Source organism: Ascidia mentula, chromosome 8, assembly GCF_947561715.1.
Source record: "Ascidia mentula chromosome 8, kaAscMent1.1, whole genome shotgun sequence".
Classification (NCBI taxonomy): domain Eukaryota; kingdom Metazoa; phylum Chordata; class Ascidiacea; order Phlebobranchia; family Ascidiidae; genus Ascidia; species Ascidia mentula.
The window spans coordinates 3684635-3705442 of NC_138573.1; the positions used below are offsets into that span (position 1 = coordinate 3684635).

A 20808-nucleotide genomic window follows, 5' to 3' on the forward strand; every position below is an offset into this window, starting at 1 on the left:
TCATTTTTCGTTGTCGTTTTTTTTTCGTCCATACGTGGACATTTTCTATTTGACCCAAAGGACGCATTGAGAAGCAATATATACCGAAAAGAATTTAAACACAACGGCAATGATGATTACTGCAACACTGTAGAACTTTTTTGAAATAATGTTAAAATATTCGTTGGTAAAAACCCAAATACTCTTCCCACACCTTTATGCAAAAACTCTATATCTTGTGGTAAAAAATTGGAAATATGGCGATTAACATGCTAATTGAATACATAACTAAATAGATTCAATAAAAGTTGTATTAGACTCTCAATATGCAAACAATCCATGTTATCTTTGCAAATTTATTAAAATACAAATGGAATATTTATATTACATCCGGCTTTCGTCTTTTTTCTCCGGACACAATTCCAAGCTTTCTGTGTCGGAACCGGGACAAAGATCATGTTTTTCTTCCTCATCTTTACTTGGTGGATCCACATCTTGGGTACAGAGAGGAACCCCGAATCTGAAGAATTTCCTCACTTTCTCCGGGAGTAGTTTGTTGTCCACAAAAGGAAGAAACAAATTTGGGTCGAATTTCGTCGGATCGTTGGCGCCTGTCGACAATTATAGTCAAAAAACGATTAGGAAATGTTTGCTGGATACGTCGAAAAAATACTTTTTTGCAGTAAACAGATGTGTGTCGGGACTTGGTAACCATTGTTTCCATCGTTGCAGTCCCTTTGAGAGGCGTTATGTTTTAATGAAACCCATTTTACCTATAAAGTATGGGCAAAAAAAAAAAAATCCCCCAACTACACAACATGCTTGGAATTTTGCATTTCACCCGATTGCATACAACCATTGCACACGAGCAAGGTTACTCAGTACGACGTGCGTTGACTTACCAGTCATAAAGGACACCGCCATTCCCAACAAAATTGTGACTATCAAGGCCAACGTTGCGAAATACAAATGGGACATCGCAAGAAAACCGGTCACGTACGATTGGCTGGAAAAGAATGGAAACAAAATGTCATTTCCAACATGCCGAAAATCGACCTTCCTAGTCTACAAAGACCTTGACAGTATCAACGTGAATTATTTTATTTTGTCCAAAGGCGTCTGTTTTAACCGTAGAACAATACCGACCTTCCTAGTCTACAAAAGACCTTGACGGTATTAAAGTGATTTTTACGTTGTCAGAAGACGTCTATTTCAAGCGTAGAACAATACCGACCTTTCCACCATTTCGACACTTGAGGCCGTTGTGTAATCCGTGTAGTTTAGTGGAGCGATCGTGCTTGTTGAGTTGAGTAATTCTACTTCGCAATCTTCTGTTGATGTGGGAAGAAATCCATACTTTTCTGGCGCTCTTCCTTTAAACATACTCATCAGCCCCATGGTACCCACGAGCAAAGTTGCCACAACTTGTCCAACGAAAGCTCCCTGCGTAAAAATACCCTTAACCTCCATGTGTAGTAATACTTTTAATTGAGACAGTGACAGTTGCAGGTTTTCACAAAAGTTTACGATACCACTTGATGAATTTTGATTGCGTAGGAAAGTAAAGCTGAACTGCAACTGGGTCGGAAACCTTTCCCCAGCCGCGGACCAGAGCAAACTCTACAATGTCTCCAGGGGTCGTATTATTTTTTAATATAGCTATTCCGTATTCTTCTCTGTTATTGGTGTTGCTAACTTTGCGAATTTGAGGGATTATATTAGGAATATTATCTATGGCCAGTAATTATAGTTGCTACAATTTGTAAATAGGCTGTGGGTGAGATGATTTTGCTTTGCGACCGGCGATCCATATAGGTTTCTGATCTCTGCTATACAAAATAGGCATTTTACGTTGTAAACACCAACCCACCGTCGCGTTGCACCAAGGGAAGAAGATGCCAAGTGTGAACACGGCCACTATGGGACCCGACAGCGAACCGAAGATGGTAAAAGACAGTTGGATGATGGTGGAATTGAAATAGTCGACACATAGAGCAAACGACATCACGAATAAACCCAATACCAAGACTGTAATTCATAGCAAAATGTTTTGTGTTGTAAATCACAAACAAACTTCGTGGCTCACCCATAATTTTGCTGAGAGTAAGCTTCTTGACTTCAGATAGCTTCGGAAAGCAAGGCATAACGTAATCCTCAAGGACTAGTGCTCCACATGAGTTTATCCCAGAGGAAACCGTACTATACACATTTTAATGTTAAAATTTTCAGTATTACTGGAATATAGGTAGGCTATAACTGAACGAAAGAAAATCGCGACGACCTAGCATTCAAGACATTTGTTGAAAACAATTTCAAATTATTATATATCTTTTATATATTTTATAATGCTCTTTCTAAATTATTAAAGTTCAAATAGGAGCATGTTACCTTAAGGTTCCGCTAAATGCCGCCGACACAAACAAGCCGGCCATACCGGGAAGCGATTCAAAAACGCTGACCACCAAGTAAGGCATGAGTTGATCAGCCTTGCTGACTTGGTTGCTTTTTAGTGGGTCGCATCCTTCGAAGTAGGCGTACATCACCAGCCCGCTTATAGGAGCAATTAGGAAGAAACAGGACGTCAGCACAGTGGAGATGCCCAGTGCTCTGCGTTTAACGATAACGGTTATTAACGGTCCTTCCATTACGCTTCGGTTTTAAACCTCTCAGGTGATGCTCGTATTTAGGTAGGAGCAGCGCGCCGCAGTCAGCAAACATGAGTTTGGTCGTTATGTTTTATGCTGTCAAACACGCTGACATTTGGGGTCCGCAAACATTTTGACACACACAATAAATAAGGAATAATTGGTAAAGCTTGGAGCCGAAACTCTTTCTTATACCCTCGTTGTCGGAATGGCAAATAAACTTACATGCGGGAACTGCGAATACTTTTGCAGGCTAACATTCTCTGACAAAAAGGCTGGCTCGAACCGAGAGCGCAAAAGGCGATGCTTTGACCAAAGCACAATGTCCATATCGTGTACGGCAATGTGGGATCTAGATCCAAGCTGAGTGATGAAAAAAACATGATGATTCAGTGGTAAATAGGTTGGACGAATACCTTACTTCAAACCGGTATTTCTTCCTCCCCGATCCAGCGCCTCCCATACGTTTCCCATACCACCAACACTAATAGTGGCCTTAACCAAAGCAGCAATCATTCCAGCGAACATGATAAAGCTTTGGACGACGTCTGTCCACACCACTGCCTTCATTCCTCCCTAAACGGTACATACCTTTCATTTGTCCACATATATTGCACGGCCATAACCAGGAAACATTATTTGAATAAGCGATACTAACGATGCCTGCAAACACAGGCGAAATGTAAATATATATACATGTCGCAGAAAAACGTTAAACAGACGACTAGACGACTCAAGATTTTTATTGTATTTTAAGGCATAGAAATTTGTAGTAAATTACATAGAAATGTTCAATCTTTCATTGGATTGTTTTTTACCAGAGTGGTGTAAACGGTGCAGACCAAGGATGTCAGTACGATGTTCAGTTGTAGTCCTAGAGGCGTAACAGCGCTCAACGCGATAGAAGGTAGATAAACCGCCATTGCCATGTAGAAGATGTGGGCAATTTTGTAGAGCTTTAGTCGTGACCGATGTTTATTACTCCGTAAAACTTACATAGCCTATGTTGCTTATAACCGACTCCAAGACACGAATGCGCTTGTTGAATCTGAATTCGAGAAACTGCAAAATACAAAACCATACAGACAATATCATTCAGTCAATGGAAATGCCAAAACTTCATAACATTACATCGACAAATGGAAATTATGATTAGAAGCAATGCATTCGAACCTCGAAAATAGAAGCAACATTCAGTCGGCGTATGAGTGGAATGTAGTAGAGGCAAACCACTGTATTTGCAACCACACATGGTACAAAATACCACAACATAATGGTGCCATATCCGTATGCTTCGTTGGGCAAGCCGATCACAGTTAAAGCTGAAACATTGGTGACGGACATGGAGAGACCCACTGGAATCTTTGTTAAGAAATAGGTTGGGGTTGGGTGATTTTAGTAATATTTGCAAAGATTTACCGGTGATAGCGTTCGTTCACCAAAGTAGTAGTTTTCCGTTGTCTTTTTGCGTCGATCTTTGATGGCGTAATAAATGCCGACCAAAAGAGAAAGGCTCAAGATTCCTGCAAAGACGTTTATACACACTTTACCTGTTGTATGAATAAACATGTAAGGTACTAAGTGTAGGTCTTCGCATCTATGCGACAAACCCACAAAATCAAATTGGATAAATAAAAAATCAAAACTCCCAAATGTATAAAATCATGTTAATTTTATATTCAAGAAATCAATAAACATTAAATGCAAGTAAGTGTTTGACATCATTGTAAAACATGCTGTGGGACCTCGGCACTCAATGTAATCGTGAACTAGGAATGAACACGATCAGTTACACAAGTTGGGTTGCGGCACGAACTCACTTCCTCAAATGGTTGATAAAACACGTGTACTCACAAGTGTAACTGTCAACTACGAAAACAGGTATCTTTGCAAAATTACAATATAAACGTAAAGTTTCCACCTGTGTCACGCACAAGTGGCGTTGGGAAAAGGTAGATTTCGGAACGTATATATTGAATGTTGTTACAGGTATCTTTGTCCCAAGTATGTATGTCGGAAAAGGATTCCATCTTTTTTTAGCAGTTATTTTCGTGTGAATAATCTTTTTACGAAAGGTACGTCGTAACTCACTTGCCCACGACCTATACCCCGTTTTACTTTGTTTGGATACCAGATTTTGAGTAGGAATCGCGATCCCAATCCTTGATTTATTTGATTACTAGATCGTCTTGTGGTAACGTATCATCCTTTGACCAAAACTGGTTGACGTTGCAAAACGCCACAATGCAAGTACTTTTACGTAAGGATAGACTTATATTAACAAATAACTTACCGATGAAAACGACGAAGTCGACGACACCAAAACCCTTCGTTTCCATTTCCTGTCGATATTGTGCTTTCAACAAGTGTCCTTTGGAATACGAAGATTGAGCACCACTATCTAGTCCGTAATATGAGCGATGTTTACCTTCTAAGCATATGCTAGTGGTTTTCCGACCGCAAGCTGTAGTTGCAGTCTTTTATGATGTTTAAACGCTGAATTGGCAAATATCGTGTTCCGCAACTGTATGCGTTGTTTGCTTTTTCCTCGTATGCTTTTTACTGATTCATTTCACTTTTCTCAACCGTCATCGTGTTGTTACCATGCAGCGTGCCTGTGCAACTGATTTAGCACATATGCTGTTAAAGATATGATTTAAACTGCTGTTAACCTGACAAGCGTTACTCGCATATACATATGTACAACAACATCGTTCTCCATTGCGAGCGCTTGCACCTTGAGCATCCTGACTTTACAGATAAACCGGCGCGTTTTTAAAGACGTTTTATGTTGATTGCTTGCCCCTATCTGGGCGGTTTTACAACACCAACAAATCTGTCGTCGATATATGGTTGAATGCAGTAAGTGTGGCCGATGCAAAAGAAAACTTGCTAATTTTACCTGTTGCAAGTTGACTTTTATTGACTGGTGATTGTCCATTGTTGTTGTGCTTGCTCTGTTGTTGAGGAACAGCTTTCAATCTGTTACGTTTACATGTTCACGTAACATGAACATTTGACATTTACACATATCATGAACATTGATCACAAATAGCCAAATTACGTCACTAAAGTTCGGGAGCTCTCAAATTCGGATTGTAATGTGGTAATTAGGGAAGCGCATTCGTATGAGACCTCATTTCCTAATTTATGGTAGAATTATGCTTTTGCAAATCTCGCACTCCATTCACATGCGATGTTCGTTGTTTTGTTCGATTAACGTGTGGTCACTTTACTGAATAGTCATTGTACTCGCATGCATATGCTCGCACGCATTGTACTCGCAAGCATATGCTCGCACGCATTGTGCTCGCATTAGATTGAAATGCGATTCGTCCGGTCATTGTTTCTCAATAATTGTTGTGATGTATCACTTGTTCTGGTTTGGTTTTCAAATACTTGTTTTGTGAGGAGAATGGGCTGCTGTCCATCAGATAACATAATAGCTATTGTCGTGGTAATTTCGAACCGACTTTTTCGTTGTGGTGACTTTTATCGTAGTGTATATATATATGTGCATGCTTCCTTGATTAACCCAGACACAGTCTTAAACTCGTCTCATGCTCAATCTCTGTCTCGGTATCTGTCTAAATTTAACTATGCTTTGTTTGTAATCAGTTTATCTCGTGATCTCGTAATTTGGCTATTTGTGATCAATGTTCATGATATGCGTAAATGTCCAATGTCCATGTTACGTGAACACGTAAACGTAACAGATTGAAAGCACAATGCAAATATTAGTTTTCACCTAATACTGGATATTAAATAGCAGTATTTCGAATGGAAACCCTGAACTGTTAGGAGATCACAGATTCCCCTCCACACATATTCCATGTTGAAGGTATATTTGTGTAATATCCTATATCGGAATATCGATACCCATATTTCATGGCAAAAAGGTTTACTTACACTAAACCTTTACAGCCACCCTGGAGAACGTATAGTGTTAATTTCTGTGAGCTGCATACAGATGGCCACTGTTTTGACCTATAGGGTCTTATCAATGCAGCTTGCTTGTGACTCTTAAGACGACTTTGCCGACCAAACGGCCAGGCAAAGACCTCCACTTTGTGATGACTAGAGAGTTTGTTGCTCTGTTTTGCGTGACAGGTGGTTGTGATTGGTGAAATAATCCCGACGTTACGGGGATCTCCGTTTGGGGGCACAACCAATCGTATATGCAATACTGTCGCAAAGCAATTTACGTTCAAACGGCCCCGCCAAGTCCCAAGTTGACGCTCGCGCAAAAGCATATGGCGCGTCTATATCGTATACACAGCACATACATTTACACCAAACGACCAATGCCTGTATTATACAACAATATGTTTGAAAGTTTAGCGCTATTGGTTGCTTTCTATTTCAAAACGAGGTGAAAGGTTGGGAATGGAAAGTCATCGATTCTTTCGTAACTTACGGCGCTTCTACTCTTTCGCGATGCAAAATTGCGCAATTATCCGCCGCTACGCGTCTGATTGGGTTTTAATCCGCGCGAAAAAGCGGCGGAAAACGAATGGAGCTGACGATAAAGTTGCTTCGATCGAAGGCGCGGGTTTAATTACTTCAGCAAAACAAGGCGCGAATTCTGTGTCAGTTGTTTATATCGCAAGTCAAACATAGATGCAAAGGATGAGGGGCGGCAACGCAGTGGGATAGATTTAAAATTTCACAAAAAGGAAAGTTTTAATTTACCGGCAATATATTGTATAAAACAAATATACCATAGTGTTTTTCATAATATGTGCCTCGCTATTTATCCAATATAGTGAACAGAAAAAGTAAAAGCCGTGCAGAAAAGCTCTAATGCTGCCAATCCCAAGCACTTTAACAACAGATACCGGATAGTCACGAGCATTAGAAGATCAATAACGTCAATAGCGTCTGACAGATAACAAGTGTTTTTGGCTCTTGCTTTTGTGTAGAGGACAACTTCATACTCTCAGAATGGTAATTAGGTATTTGGCTCTCTCTTGTTGTTTGTTTTTGTGTGTTGAAGTTAGTTTTTGCCAAGACGATTACTCCTTGCCGTTCCAGTCTTCCATTACAGTTCCCATTGGTGAGCGAAAATCTGCTGCATAAAGTCTATCTTTTCTTACATGGCAGTCTAGATGGATTAGCCAATCATGCGATTGCATTAGATATTGCTGCTTATATTTTTAACTTAGCTTTTGAGTATCATTTGATTTTTAGGTTTTAATAAAACTGATTGTTATGTTTACCATCTTGTTTTGCTCCGTTTGTAATTAATTCTGGGTAAATTCAGCAATAGAAACTCTGTACAAATATGTGACGAATAATTTAGGAAAATTGCTTTAGCAAAAATTGACCACAGTTTTAATTTGCTATGTCATCAATACACAGCATGTTTATTTGTTTGGTTTAGGCTGATTGTAAAACTTTACATCTCTGTCTTTAAGGAACCCTTCTTCCGGTTGAACACCGAAACGCGGATGCACTTCTAAAACTTGCGCTGCAACGTCACAATGCATTTCCAGCCACTCTTGCGTCACAATGGGGCACGGGTCAGCCCTCTCTAAGATACCAGGTGTTCTTGCAGAATGCACCCGCTAACAACAGCTTCCGACTTGCCCAGGAATGTAAGACGTCGTAGATATTATCTTTGCCATCTTTGGGCAATTTCTAATAATATACGAAAATAATTAGGTTTTCTAAACTTTAGGCACAACTAAACGTTGGATTTATTCCAAGTTTCGCCTACGAGGCTTCGTCAGATAAATGTCTGTATAAAATAAAGTCAGCGTTTAATTGTGCCGAAAGGTTATTCTTCAGAAATTACAATAACCTTGGCAGCATCAGCAACACTACAACAATAAACTTCTATACTATTTATCATTCGTAAACGGCATTGTTTAACTTTCACGGTTGTAAATTTCGTGTATTAACGTTGAAATCGTAATTGTTCAGTTTGCACTCATATATCACATCGAGTGCATTCCATTATCGGTGCCTGGGACGATTCTTCAGCTTCTGCGATGATCTCATACTGCGAAGCTTTTCAGATTCCGTGGATTACGCCCAGGTAAATTGATTCGGAAAGCGCTGATGATTAGGCAATTTTTCCGCACCTTATATTCGGCACCATAGGAATAAGCAATCGACATGACATACATTTTCGTTGTCTCTCAGTCAAACGCAACGTCATGCATCAGTTCAGTCGTGTACATCACGTATAGGTCTTTGGCTTCCATCTATTTTGATTACTCGGCCTCTTGTAAGCAATCTGATGGGTAAGCATGGAGACTTGCACCATGTCGATACTAACCAGGTTTTACATGCCATCGGGTGACTGTTGGCGCTCATTGCGACGGCGGTAATTGGGTTTAAGTTTGGTTGCTGGAAGCAATTTGACGTCTACCAAGTGATTGAAGCGCGCCACTTCCCAGCGCGTTTAATTCCGAATTATTTCCAGGCGGCTTTGAGTGCGGACAAAATTGCATGCTGGGTTGATTAAGGTGCTATGATTTTCTCATTAACGTTCAGTTATTATTAGTCTTGCACAAGCACTCCAGATTGAAATAAAACTGTAAAACCACACACAACCTGTGCGTGGCCGTTAGTTTTCAGTACAATTGCTTTGTTTTTGTAATCTCTCCCAATTGTTATAAAAACTTTTTATTGCAATTTTATTTTTTTCAGTTTTCTGACGGACGCCCACATCCCGTCCGAGTACGTCGTGTCGCTCCACCCAAAACTTGAGAAATTCATCCTTTGCTTCATTCAGACGTTCAACCTCAAAAGGATTACCTACGTCTACGACGAAAGAGAACGTAAGGAAACTCACACAAATTACTACTCACATAAATTGTATTTGTGGTCATTAGTTATTTTATGATAAATTCGCACAACGTTGAGAGTTGCAGACAGTAGTGTACACTGTTTCGACCTATAAGGTCTCAACGGTGCAACTGATGAATGTAGCACTGGACTAGCGTTTAACTATAGGTAAAGAAATTCCCACTTTGCGGTATCATTCGGTTGGCACAACGTGTTTTCGTTTCAATGTTGGAATGGAAGCAATACCTATGTCACGAAACCAGTTAATCATCAGCAAGCTTTGAATTTTTTTTTTACTTATGCCAACTGTGACATGTGTTGACTCTGAAAGTCCATGATTATTCTATAAATAGTGAAGCTTCTAATATTATCGATGTTCTAATGGTTTCCTGGTGATCTTATCAAAAAACGGGATACAAAAATCGACTGGTTGTGCGGATCTTCGGTTTTATCATATCAAGCTTGTTCCGTGCATTCCGGATGCATTCTTAAATTTAATAATTAAACAAACGTCCAAATAAACTTAAATCAATAAGGTTACAAATTCATTGTTTGAATTCATATGATTCATTTTTTTTATTTTCACTGACAACACATGAAAAAAGCAAAACTTAAATTACTCGGAAACAAGTCTTAAATTACTTTCCGAGTTGTTCAGTGGCAAAAAATGAAACTTTGTCCGAAGTGGATTTAATTGGTTTCACGTGGGTCTATGTAATAAGAACTGTGTAATTTTCTGCCAGTTCATCTCCCTCTGAAGACGTTGCTCCACTTCGGTGTCAAGTACAAGTTCCAGTTGACTGTGCGCAACGTAAACAGGAAGAAAAACCTTCTTCCAATGTTGAGAGAGATTGCCTACAAGGAGGAATATAACCTTTTGTTTGACGTGAAGATTAACGTGGCTGAAAGGATTTTGCAGCAGGTTTGTGTTTATTACAAATAGAAAATTGTGCAACGGCAAAATGTATGAAAAGTTAACGATAAAACGTCACTCCTATGCAATGTTTAAAAATAATTTCGTTTTTTGGGGGGTAGAAAACCTCACATACTTGCTATTAAAACATTTAGGTTGAAAACGAGTTTGGAATATGTGGAACATGGATATACAATGTGTACATATATTTGTATAGCTAGATAACACATGCCAGCCTTCGGTTTTACTCCGAAACGTATGTAATCCCCAAGTTGGACCGCGTCAATGTTTTCATAAGAGGAGCGAGCGTCTCGATCGATCCTGGCTCACTGCTAACTCCCTAATCCACATACAAAGCCTTGTTAGTTGTCCAAGCTATCGATTACTACAATATCTCACATGACGCCGCGTGCAGGTCGATAACTGTTTATTTGCTTCTCAGATTGCGGCTATTGGGATGATGACAGTGGAGTACATGTACCTCTTTCTCGATTTGGTGAGTTACAGAATGTCAATTGGGACCAGATGTCGCATCTGGGATTTGCTGACGAACGAAAAGCAATTTTCAGACAATACATAAATAACTACTTGCAAAGTGTCCAGTAAACCAATATTCGATATACAGCAGACACAATTTAAAATGCTGTGTGAAAAAGTAAAGCCCTTGATCACAGCATGGTTATGATTAGTCTGCATTTTTTTTGGTGGGGTAGGCTATGGATGCAGCTTTGGTTGGCACCGACTAATATGTGATGCGATGGTGGTTAAAACTTACTTCAAAAACAACACCGTATTTGGAAACATGTTCTTGTGGGAAGCATGAAAAGAACAACCCAACATGTCTACACCAAAACCTCATGTTAAAAAGTAGCCACGTCTTTTAGGCATTTAAATTACATTATGTTGGTTATGCACTCAACCGTAACGGCAATTGTTTTAGGAATACATGAACAGTTAGTTCAGGTTGTTCTTTTATTCTGATAACGCCTTTTTTCCACAGGGAGTTATGAATCTCGACATGCCAATGTACATGAGCGGATCGGCTAAACTTTATTTCATCAGTTTCACGGATGAGACGAGCCCCCAGATAGGAAGCGTTCAACGCGACCTTAGGAAAACCAAAGAAGGCCGAGATGTCAAGATTACGGTAGGAGATTTTTGCCTGGGCTTAGATACCCAAGGTAGCACTATCTCTTAATCAAACTATTTCATGTCATGTAGTATGACTAGTGAACAATTAAGCCATTAGGAAAATAACCCAATTTTTTTAATTATAAAGTTATTTAATTTTGTAATACTTATCGAAACCAAAAAAATTCAAAATCGTATTTGTTCACTTCAATATGAGTCAGACGTGTTTGTCAAACTCTTGAAAACGATCAACTTGTTTGAGGTTTTGCTTCTACTATGTAGGATGAAGCGGCGTTGGTGTATGACGCTTTCACTGCCATGGCACTCGGAATGACGTCAATATCGGAAAGAAATTATGTCTTCAATCAGCAACTGAGATCGGAAAGCGAGACTGAAGAAACAAAACTAACTTGCCATCAAATTCCCATTGTCCCATTGACTACAGGATACGATATCGTTCGGGCCATCAAAAAGGTCTTTAGCGATTTATGCGATAAATATTGGTGCACGAATAAAGTCTTCATGACAACCAGGAAGTGTTAAAAATATTTTTACTGAACAAAACTCGCATTTAAAAGCGTCAAACGCGCGTTTAAATATTAAGGCTGAAAAATTTTTGGTTTTTCCAACAGACATGTCGAACTTTCTCGAAGAAATGGCGAAAGTTTAATGTAGGGATCGTCACGTGTCTCATTTCACTTAGTAATCGAATGCTGTTAACAACAGTTTTGTCGAAGTAGTTTTACCGGTTGGCATAGGTTGTATCAAAGCTTTTAATTGCGACAAACGACAACTGTTCTGCATGGCAATTTCAGGAAAAAGGTCATCTTTCTGTATAAGCAACAGAGCAAATAATGTTTTTTTTTAAAGTGAGCTGCAAATAAGGCCACTGTTTCGACCTAATAGTTTTTATCACTTCAGCTATTGTGTAACTTACAACAATCTTGTCAGCTAAATATCCGATTGTTAATGAAATCATCTTTCTGTTCGTCAGATTTCATTAACGAACGGGTAGCAATCATTTACATTTATATCGCCTACAGTTTTGAACTAGTGCAAATTAAAAACAACCTTAAATCGAACTGTTACTGCTGTAGGTCAAGTTCAAAGGCCTGACGGGCAATGTACAATTCGATGACCGAGGCAGTCGAACGAATTTTGACATCAACCTCCACGCATTTGCGAGCAGTGGCGTCCGCAAGGTTGGATTGTGGAGCGACGATCCAAACAATGTATACGGGACTCTTGTGATCAACGGTTCGATGACAAACGTTAAAACACTCGACGCGTTTCGAAATCGCACCTTGATTGTCACCACGATTCTGGTAGGAATTATTTTTGAATTCTACTCTAATTTTTAAGCTGGAGTGCGTGTTGTTTAAAGGGTGAAGGATTTGCATAACTTTGCACAAAACTATTTCTTTTGTAAATCATTTCTGCGTAAAGCGAAAGTTGTAACTTGGGTATGATTAACTACCCCGCATTGGTAACTCAAACTAAATTTGTGATATGTGGTATTAATACTGCTTTTTCTTGCGCAATACACGTTCTACTACATTTAATCACCCAAACTGCTGATTGTGTATCTGTAGGAGGAGCCGTACGTCATGCTAAAGAAGAACTGGAAGACGTTGGAAGGGAACGACCGTTTTCACGGCTATTGCGTTGACTTGCTAAAAGAAATCACAAAAATCGCGCCCCTGCAGTACCGGATCAAGCCAGTTGATGACGGTCAGTATGGATCAAAGAATGAAAAGGACGGAATGTGGAATGGAATGATTGGGGAAGTCAAATACCAGGTTTTGTGACAGTAAACTATCAAAAGAAAACAACGTTTCTACATTACCGCTATATAGCAGATCTAAAAATATTTAACTCAAAAACTATTTTTATATGCGCAAAAGAGCCATAATAATCAATGAGAGCTGCAGACAGGGTGTATACACGCACTGTTTCGACCTGTAAGGTCTCATCAGTGCAGCTGTTGATGTGGCACTGTGCTAGCTGGTAGACTAGCAGGCACACAGATTTCCACTTTGTGGTACCTTTCGGTCAATCGTCGATATGTTGGGTACCAAACTAGGTACCAATCAACACAGACGAAATCAAAAAATCAAAAACTATTTTGATTCTTACGTGTATTGTACAAAATTTTGTGCTTTAATAGTTGCCCATTTTACATAGCTTACAAACTAGTAATATTTTGACTTTTGTCGCAGAAGGCACACATGGCTGTAGCTCCACTTACAATCACATCGGCTCGTGAGGCGGTGGTGGATTTTACGAAACCTTTCATGTCGCTCGGAATCAGCATTATGATTAAAAAACCAGAGAAACAAACTCCGAACATTTTCAGGTGAGCTTTTTTTGCGCAAGTGCGCCATCTGGCGAACGTTTGGTGGCGCCTATTGAAATTCTTGTAACACGAATACGGTGAGAATTTTGGTAACCTACTTCTAAAAAGGAGCAAAGAGGTAAGCACCAGCATGTTGTAAACCATATTCATAACCAGGTTTAAATTCTTCTTAGCTTTCTGGAGCCGCTTTCAAATGAGATCTGGATATGCATAGGATTCGCATACACCGGTGTAAGCGTCGTCCTCTACCTCGTTTCTCGGCTCAGTCCCTACGAATGGCACAAAGGTACTTCAAGCATTTATTCGGAGATAATCATTTTTACTCAGAGGTTTTGGTTTAGGCGCACTTTCAAACGCTGAACAGGAGGAAGAGGCAGATTCGGTGACCGACTTTGGAATCATGAACAGTTTGTGGTTTTCCCTCGGTGCGTTCGTGCAACAGGGCTGTGATATATCGCCTAAATCCTTCTCAGGTTCGTTAATATTGAAAAACGTTTTCACACAAACTTTTTCAGGAGATTTCTCCTTGCATGCGTGGTGCTAATGAACGCCTTTTTAACCTGTCTACAATATATTGTTCGACATTGTACATACAACTGAGTTTTAACTTTTGTTGCCCCGCCGGAGTTTAAACCTAGGGTATGCTGGACACGAGTCCCGATCAGGTTTTTTTCTTGGATTATCCTGCCGATCACATGTAACTTGGTTAATAATGTAAAAAACAACAATCTTTATTCCCGTCCAGCGGTTGAAATATGTTTGCTCTCCATTGACCAATAAAGCAATCAGACTTCAAACATAATCTTTTACTACGTCAGGTCGGATTGTTGGGGGAGTTTGGTGGTTCTTCACACTTATCATCATATCATCGTACACTGCAAACCTCGCCGCTTTCCTCACTGTGGATAGAATGGTTTCTCCCATCTCCGGTGCTGAGGATTTGGCAAAACAGAACGTCATCAAATACGGGACGCTGCAATCAGGTTCCACAGTGAACTTTTTTAAGGTAAAACATCCGAAATTATGCAACATGGTTGTCGGTATTGTTGCTACAAGCTGGAGTAATGCAGTTTGCAGAGGTCTACATCTTTATTTCTTTCCACTCACATCTGGTCTCTAGGACAAGTTCCATTAAACAACTCAAATGAAAAACTTCAGAAATGCTTTGTTACAAACCAAAATGTTCAGTCATTTTGGCATGAAATCAATTAACCTTACGGTCACAGCCTGTTTTTTTTTAATTTTACAAACTCAGTCTCGTAGACAGGACTTAACGAAATTGTTTTGATACAACGTGAACGCCAGTGCAGGAGAACTTTTCAACACAAAATTTCAAGTCCTTAAGCTACAACTGAAACTAATCATTGATATAAACACTAAAAAGTTTTATTGGTAGAGGATTAATTTACCGTACACATAAAACCAGACATCTTGAACAAGTTATACAATGCACGTTTTGTGTTTATTAACAACTCTTACGACGTCCAGCAATCACCACTTCCCACCTACGAAAAGATGTGGGGATCGATGAAGTCTCAGGACCCGTCAGTTTTTGTCGCATCGAACCGTGAAGGAATTGAGAGAGTGAGAAAAAGCAACGTAAGACAAACTTAAAGTCATCAAAATTTGTACGCAAGTAAATAAAACCTAATGTTTTTAGGGCAAGTACGCTTTTCTTATGGAGTCGACGCTAAACGATTACACTGAACAGCGGAGGCCTTGCAACACAATGAAAGTGGGGCCCAACATAGATGCTAAAGGATATGGCATTGCACTACCTAAAGGCTCGCCCTTATAGTAAGTCATCTATTTTTTTTAAGTCATTTTAAATGTTATTTTGCGAGCACATATAAATCGGACATAATATATTATTTCCCGGTGCGGTGTTTCTTTGATACCGCGCATTTGGGGATAAGTTCATTGTATAGACCACTTCTAATAGGCACGTTTACAATTTCATTAGTGACACGGTAAATCTGGCAATCCTCACTTTGCGTGAAAAGGGACACCTGCAGAAGATGAAGAACTATTGGTGGTACGACAAGAGTGAATGCGGACCCAATGGCAACAATGCACCCGTACGGATTTTAAATCTATCATAACTAAACATAACCAACAACATTTTTTAACACTGCTAGTTCGAATGTTCGCGATTTTCTAGACAAAAACTCCTGCTCTGATGTTGAGCAACGTTGCGGGGGTGTTTTACATTCTAATTGCCGGAATGATTTTGGCCGTTTTGATGTCAATTATTGAGTACAGCTACGAGGCTGTGGTGACCCGACACGACAAGAAGAAAAAATTGCACGACGATGGATCAAGTACGTTTCCGCAACTGTTATTACTACACACAACTGTACTTTACTGTTTTAAAAGACTGATTTCCATTTTCTGAAAGCACGATCTTTCAGTCTGTTTACTGCCAAATCAGAAAAAGAAAGTTCAGTGTCACAATAGTGAATAGTGATACGGCTTATTACAAAATTCACTACACACAAGAAATCAAAAATGCTTTTTTTACTAACCAGGTGACACTCGGGCATCAGGGATTGATATCAACATCCAGTCCCTCGATATTCCAAATCCGATTTATCTGATGCCGCAAGATGGCGCTAGTCATTTGCGGAGGTGAAGGCTATACGACAATCAATCCTGGCAAAATTACACTTTCCACTAAAAACGATACTGTGATATTTGTATATTTGTGCGTTGCTTTATATATTCACTCTCCGCAAATTTGTATTGGAAATCTGTGTCAAAGTATTGTTTTTCTTTGGTGACAGTTTGTTGAATGAAAATACTTTGACATTTTGGATAGTGATAAAAGATATCGTATTTGCGTTGCTACTAATTTGGAAAATAAAATTATCCAAACCGTTCTGCAAAATCACAATACACGTTTCCAACACACTCTACCACTGAGACAGTAAACACCACTGTCCCAACCAAATCAAATTACTCGACGTTACGAGATCCGTTTCGGGAAACACGACCCGCAGCTTGCTGACTCGATTCGAGAGGCACTGAAACATGTTTCTCCTCCCTGAATCACATCGCAAGAAAACAAGCTTGTTAACAGCCAACATTCCAACCCTGGACCGCCCACAAAATTAACGCCCGATCCTTTTGTTTCCTAATCAGTTGTCCTGATGGCTGGATTCGCGGGGCAGCTTTTTCTGTACATTACAGTAGGCGGGACAGGTTGTGTACAGGTGAAACAGGATACTGCGATCGTTGTTTCGGTTCTGGCCGTTTGAGCGTGAACGGGCGCGCGCCCGGCATCACACAGTATTTCTCGGCGGAGATAAACAAAACGTTGCAAGTTACGTGTAATTCGATTAGGCGCTTTTTTGTTTAGTGGGCCTTGGTTGAAAAGTCTCCATTAGACGTGGATTGTTAACTAACAGTTTCCGGGGTTTCCAAAAATGACATCGTGAGATGGTTGCCCGACTTGCTTGTATAAGCCATAGTAGTTAATAAACCTGAATCATTGCTTACCTATAATAGATGCATTGCATCTTAAGCAAGTTTAAGTCACTACAAATCAAGGGTCCCGTCGGCTTACTAATACAGCCTATACAGCAAACCACTTTGTATTACCTAAAACGCAATGCAAACACTGTACGGGATGCTCTCATCTAAAGCAAGTTGAAGTCACCACAAATCAAGGATCCGTTCGGCTTACTCATACGCAGCAGCATACACAGCAAACCATTTTCTATTACCTAAAACTTAATGTAAACACCTCTTTGCGGAAACTTTTGGTTTAAAGCTATGCGGGTGAAGTCAAGGCTTGTTTTCCATAAATAGACGCCAGGGATCGAATATGCAGTCAGGCTTGACCTTTGGTGTTTGGGAAAAGATTTCCGGAACATAGATATCGTAAACATTCTTTGAAGCGCACAAATCCATGCGGTACTTGAACAGGGGTGTTTGTTTACTTCATCGAAGCTTCGCTGGGGCGTAAGGGTTACCAAACTGAGAGCTTGTGTTTGTGGCACGTTTCTATATTTTGTTGAAAAATTCCGTTCTTAGACGGATTTGCTTTCCGAAAGTGCACAAATTCGGTTTAATTGTTTCATCCATTTGTGACTAGTTGATACAGAAAATGAGCCTCGATTCTACTTAGGACAAGAAATGTTCCGAGTTCTACGGGTACTTATGTGCGTCAAATGTACATCAGCGATTATCATACATACATTCAAAATAAACAATACAATATATAAGGTTCACAGACTTCGCAGCCAGTGGGGCGATCCTGCCAGGCTATGCGAAAGCATGTTAATACCCCTGCGTTGCAACATATAAGTACATTATCTTCGAAAAAGCGTGTTCAACATTTTGATACACCCTCAGGACTGGCGATAACTAAGCACAAGCGCAGGGCCGTGGTCTACCCATATTGCGAGTCAATTAAATTTACGGTGGGTGTTTTGTCGGTAAGATTAGCAAAATAATGCGTTATCCCCTTAAAATGGCCCATTCCCCTGTGTGAATTGCAGGTAACGCGACACCTTTCGCGTATCCAAACAATCCAAGTCTCATTCACATCGGGCTCGATGCTTGGGCGTTATCAAAACAACTCGTCAATGGCAGTAACAAGATAAATTTCCCGCCGCTTTTATGTGTAGGGGGAGGAGCCGCCGTGTTTCGCTTTGCACCAAGATAACGTTTACAGGCGATAAGTGGAGTTGCTTTGCGCGCTGACACGTATCTGATGTCGTTTGGTTAATTCCAGGATGTGGGATAAAAAGTTTGAACAAAATCTTCGGTGTTGCGACATTGCCTTTATTTAATGGTAAGGCGACGACGTCTTTTGAAGCAGATTGTGCTTCTTAATGTCTTTGTTTGCAATATCCCGTTTTAAAGTGCTTGTGTCCGCGATTTGTCTCCAAAAAAAGTTTTCTTGTACAGACTTGGTTTGCGTGCTGTACTTGGCCTACACGTGGGCACTAGATGGAGTCGTTTCCTAATTATTGCGTCACCATATAATGTTAGTGGATCATTTGTCTTACGAGCTCAGCCTATTTTTACTCCATGTAATAGACATACACATCGGCGACCATGCAGCTTGCAATGCTGTATTTGGTATTAAAACCAATACGTATACGTGATTGAATCAACCGGTTTATGGTCTATGGCTTTAACAATTCCATTATCAGCTCAAGGTCTTTGCCTTTGGAACCTTTTATTGTAATTTTGTGCCTTACAAATTGTATTTAATGGATTGCACTTCCAGGTGTGTAGATTTTACCAAAATATATTTTACCACCAGCAAAACCTGCTGCTGTTTACCTCTGGTCGATGTCGTGCACTGTAGCTACACCCATCAATGTAAATAAACTGATTTTACACAAGGTAAGTGGTTGTGTTTTGGGTGCAAAATAAGTGGGGTTAAAAAATCAAAAGCTAAGAATTTTAAGTAAACGTTTCGAACCTATACTTGGTTCATCATCAGTACTACTACAGCTGGTTGCAGAAACTTAAAACGATTAACAGCATCTTAGCTTTGGCGTTTTTATTCATGGTTGTGTTTTGTTTCTTAATTTGTGGTATTTGATATGCGCACAAATAGCTTTGTTCTGTCGTCATCGTAGCATAACCTGTTTCAAGTAAACAGTTCCGAGGTATTTCGAGTCACGTATTTATACTCAAGCAAACGTGAGCATGTACGTACGCTCCCATATATCTCAAATGATAACTAACCCTAATGGGCAACAAAAGAACCACTAAAGGCTAAACTTGAAAAAATTGGCACGTAATCAGCTTCAGTCGTCAAGAGCTTAAAAAAACATCTGCGCCAACCGGTTACCAGACATTCCTGTCTCATCGTACTGTTTCAATGAGCGGTCAAGTGTCTCAGAGGGTTTTGTGTCCAGGGCAAGTGCTAAGGCGGCAGGCAGAGGGAACCTCACGGCCAAGGACCTTTCGCTTTGCGTGCCGAAGATGGTTTTTGCCTGGATTAGCCCTTCAACCTTAAGCGACTGGTTTTCGAGTGGAAACAAGCGCACTTCGGGGCTCGTTGTTTTCATCCAGGCATTTTTTCACTCGCTTGTGGGACAACCAGATCCGAACGACCGCCGCCTCTAGCGAGTAATTAAGCTTATTTTGGGCCTTCAAAGTGCCGAGAAGAATGCTGGGTGCTGGGAAATACGAACTGGTATATTATGTAAGTGTAAAGCGGTGGCGCTGGAGGGCTTGAGCTGCCAAATCACGTTTTTGTGTTTGGGTTTCAAAAAAATAGGTGCCCCATACACATCATAACAATGTAAAGAAAGTTCGAAGGGATTTACAGTGGTTTTTTGCTTGCTTCCACCTTATGGCTAATCTCAAATAAACTTTTTGGGTCCAGAAACGGTAAACATTGCTTTCTTTATAACCTTGTTTCAAGAGCAGTGTTCACATGGTTTCTGGGCAACAATTTTATACACTCCTGGAATTTAAACGTATGTTTCCTCTTTTCCGACTGCAAAATATACAGTTTTGTCATCCATTTAAACCTCATACCGGAATGCGGTTTTGTTTTCCACCTGTTAAGTTTTGCTCAATTCAAAATTAAATACTTAATCACCAGTAAAGTACTCCAGATGACCCCTTTACACATTACCACCAAGAAGAAACCCCTAATTTACATCGCAATTTTGTGGGGGCGAATTTGACATAGCGAGCGTCGGTGGTTATGTTTCCACATGAACTGGCCTAATCCTTCATGATGAGGTTTAACCAGGAACATTATTTCAGAAACTGCGGCGCATTAACCTGACTTTAACCTTCCGTCGGCCGCGCGCTGAAATTCCGCGGATCGTGATTACGTCTTAATTGAGGTGTAATTCACTGGCCAGTCGCCACTTGTTTTGGTGATTGAAGGTAGCTTGAAAAACCTTTACCTTTCTTGGCGCGCAACCCTGCGCTGCTTTGTACTTATAAGACGCGCCCCGCGCTTGCTCATTTGTTATTGCCGGTTGCGGTGCGTCGGTTTGTCATCAGGG

At 40.1% G+C, this 20808-nt stretch overlaps 2 protein-coding genes across 2 annotated transcripts; one reads left to right on the plus strand and one right to left on the minus strand.

Moving 5' to 3' along the window:
- Positions 1-363: 363 nt before the first annotated feature.
- On the minus strand, positions 364-5871 carry LOC145910833 (sodium-coupled monocarboxylate transporter 1-like). Its single transcript, XM_082998042.1, has 15 exons — positions 5861-5871; positions 5527-5606; positions 4918-5088; positions 4044-4147; positions 3798-3986; positions 3621-3686; positions 3443-3580; positions 3046-3200; positions 2850-2987; positions 2368-2586; positions 2066-2178; positions 1850-2007; positions 1214-1422; positions 882-985; positions 364-590 (listed from the first exon to the last, which is right to left on the minus strand). Exons 1-15 carry the CDS (start codon positions 5869-5871, stop codon positions 364-366), a joined length of 2082 nt encoding a protein of 693 aa, XP_082854168.1.
- Positions 5872-7568: 1697 nt separating this feature from the next.
- Positions 7569-16451, plus strand: LOC145910834 (glutamate receptor 2-like). Its single transcript, XM_082998043.1, has 19 exons — positions 7569-7680; positions 8042-8221; positions 8550-8664; positions 9282-9412; positions 10163-10341; positions 10775-10828; positions 11333-11479; positions 11746-11937; positions 12561-12788; positions 13056-13262; positions 13683-13819; positions 13993-14105; positions 14161-14292; positions 14638-14825; positions 15308-15418; positions 15480-15616; positions 15783-15897; positions 15981-16140; positions 16348-16451. The coding sequence occupies exons 1-19, from the start codon at positions 7569-7571 to the stop codon at positions 16449-16451; spliced, it is 2742 nt and encodes a 913-aa protein (XP_082854169.1).
- The last annotated feature ends 4357 nt before the right edge of the window (positions 16452-20808 follow it).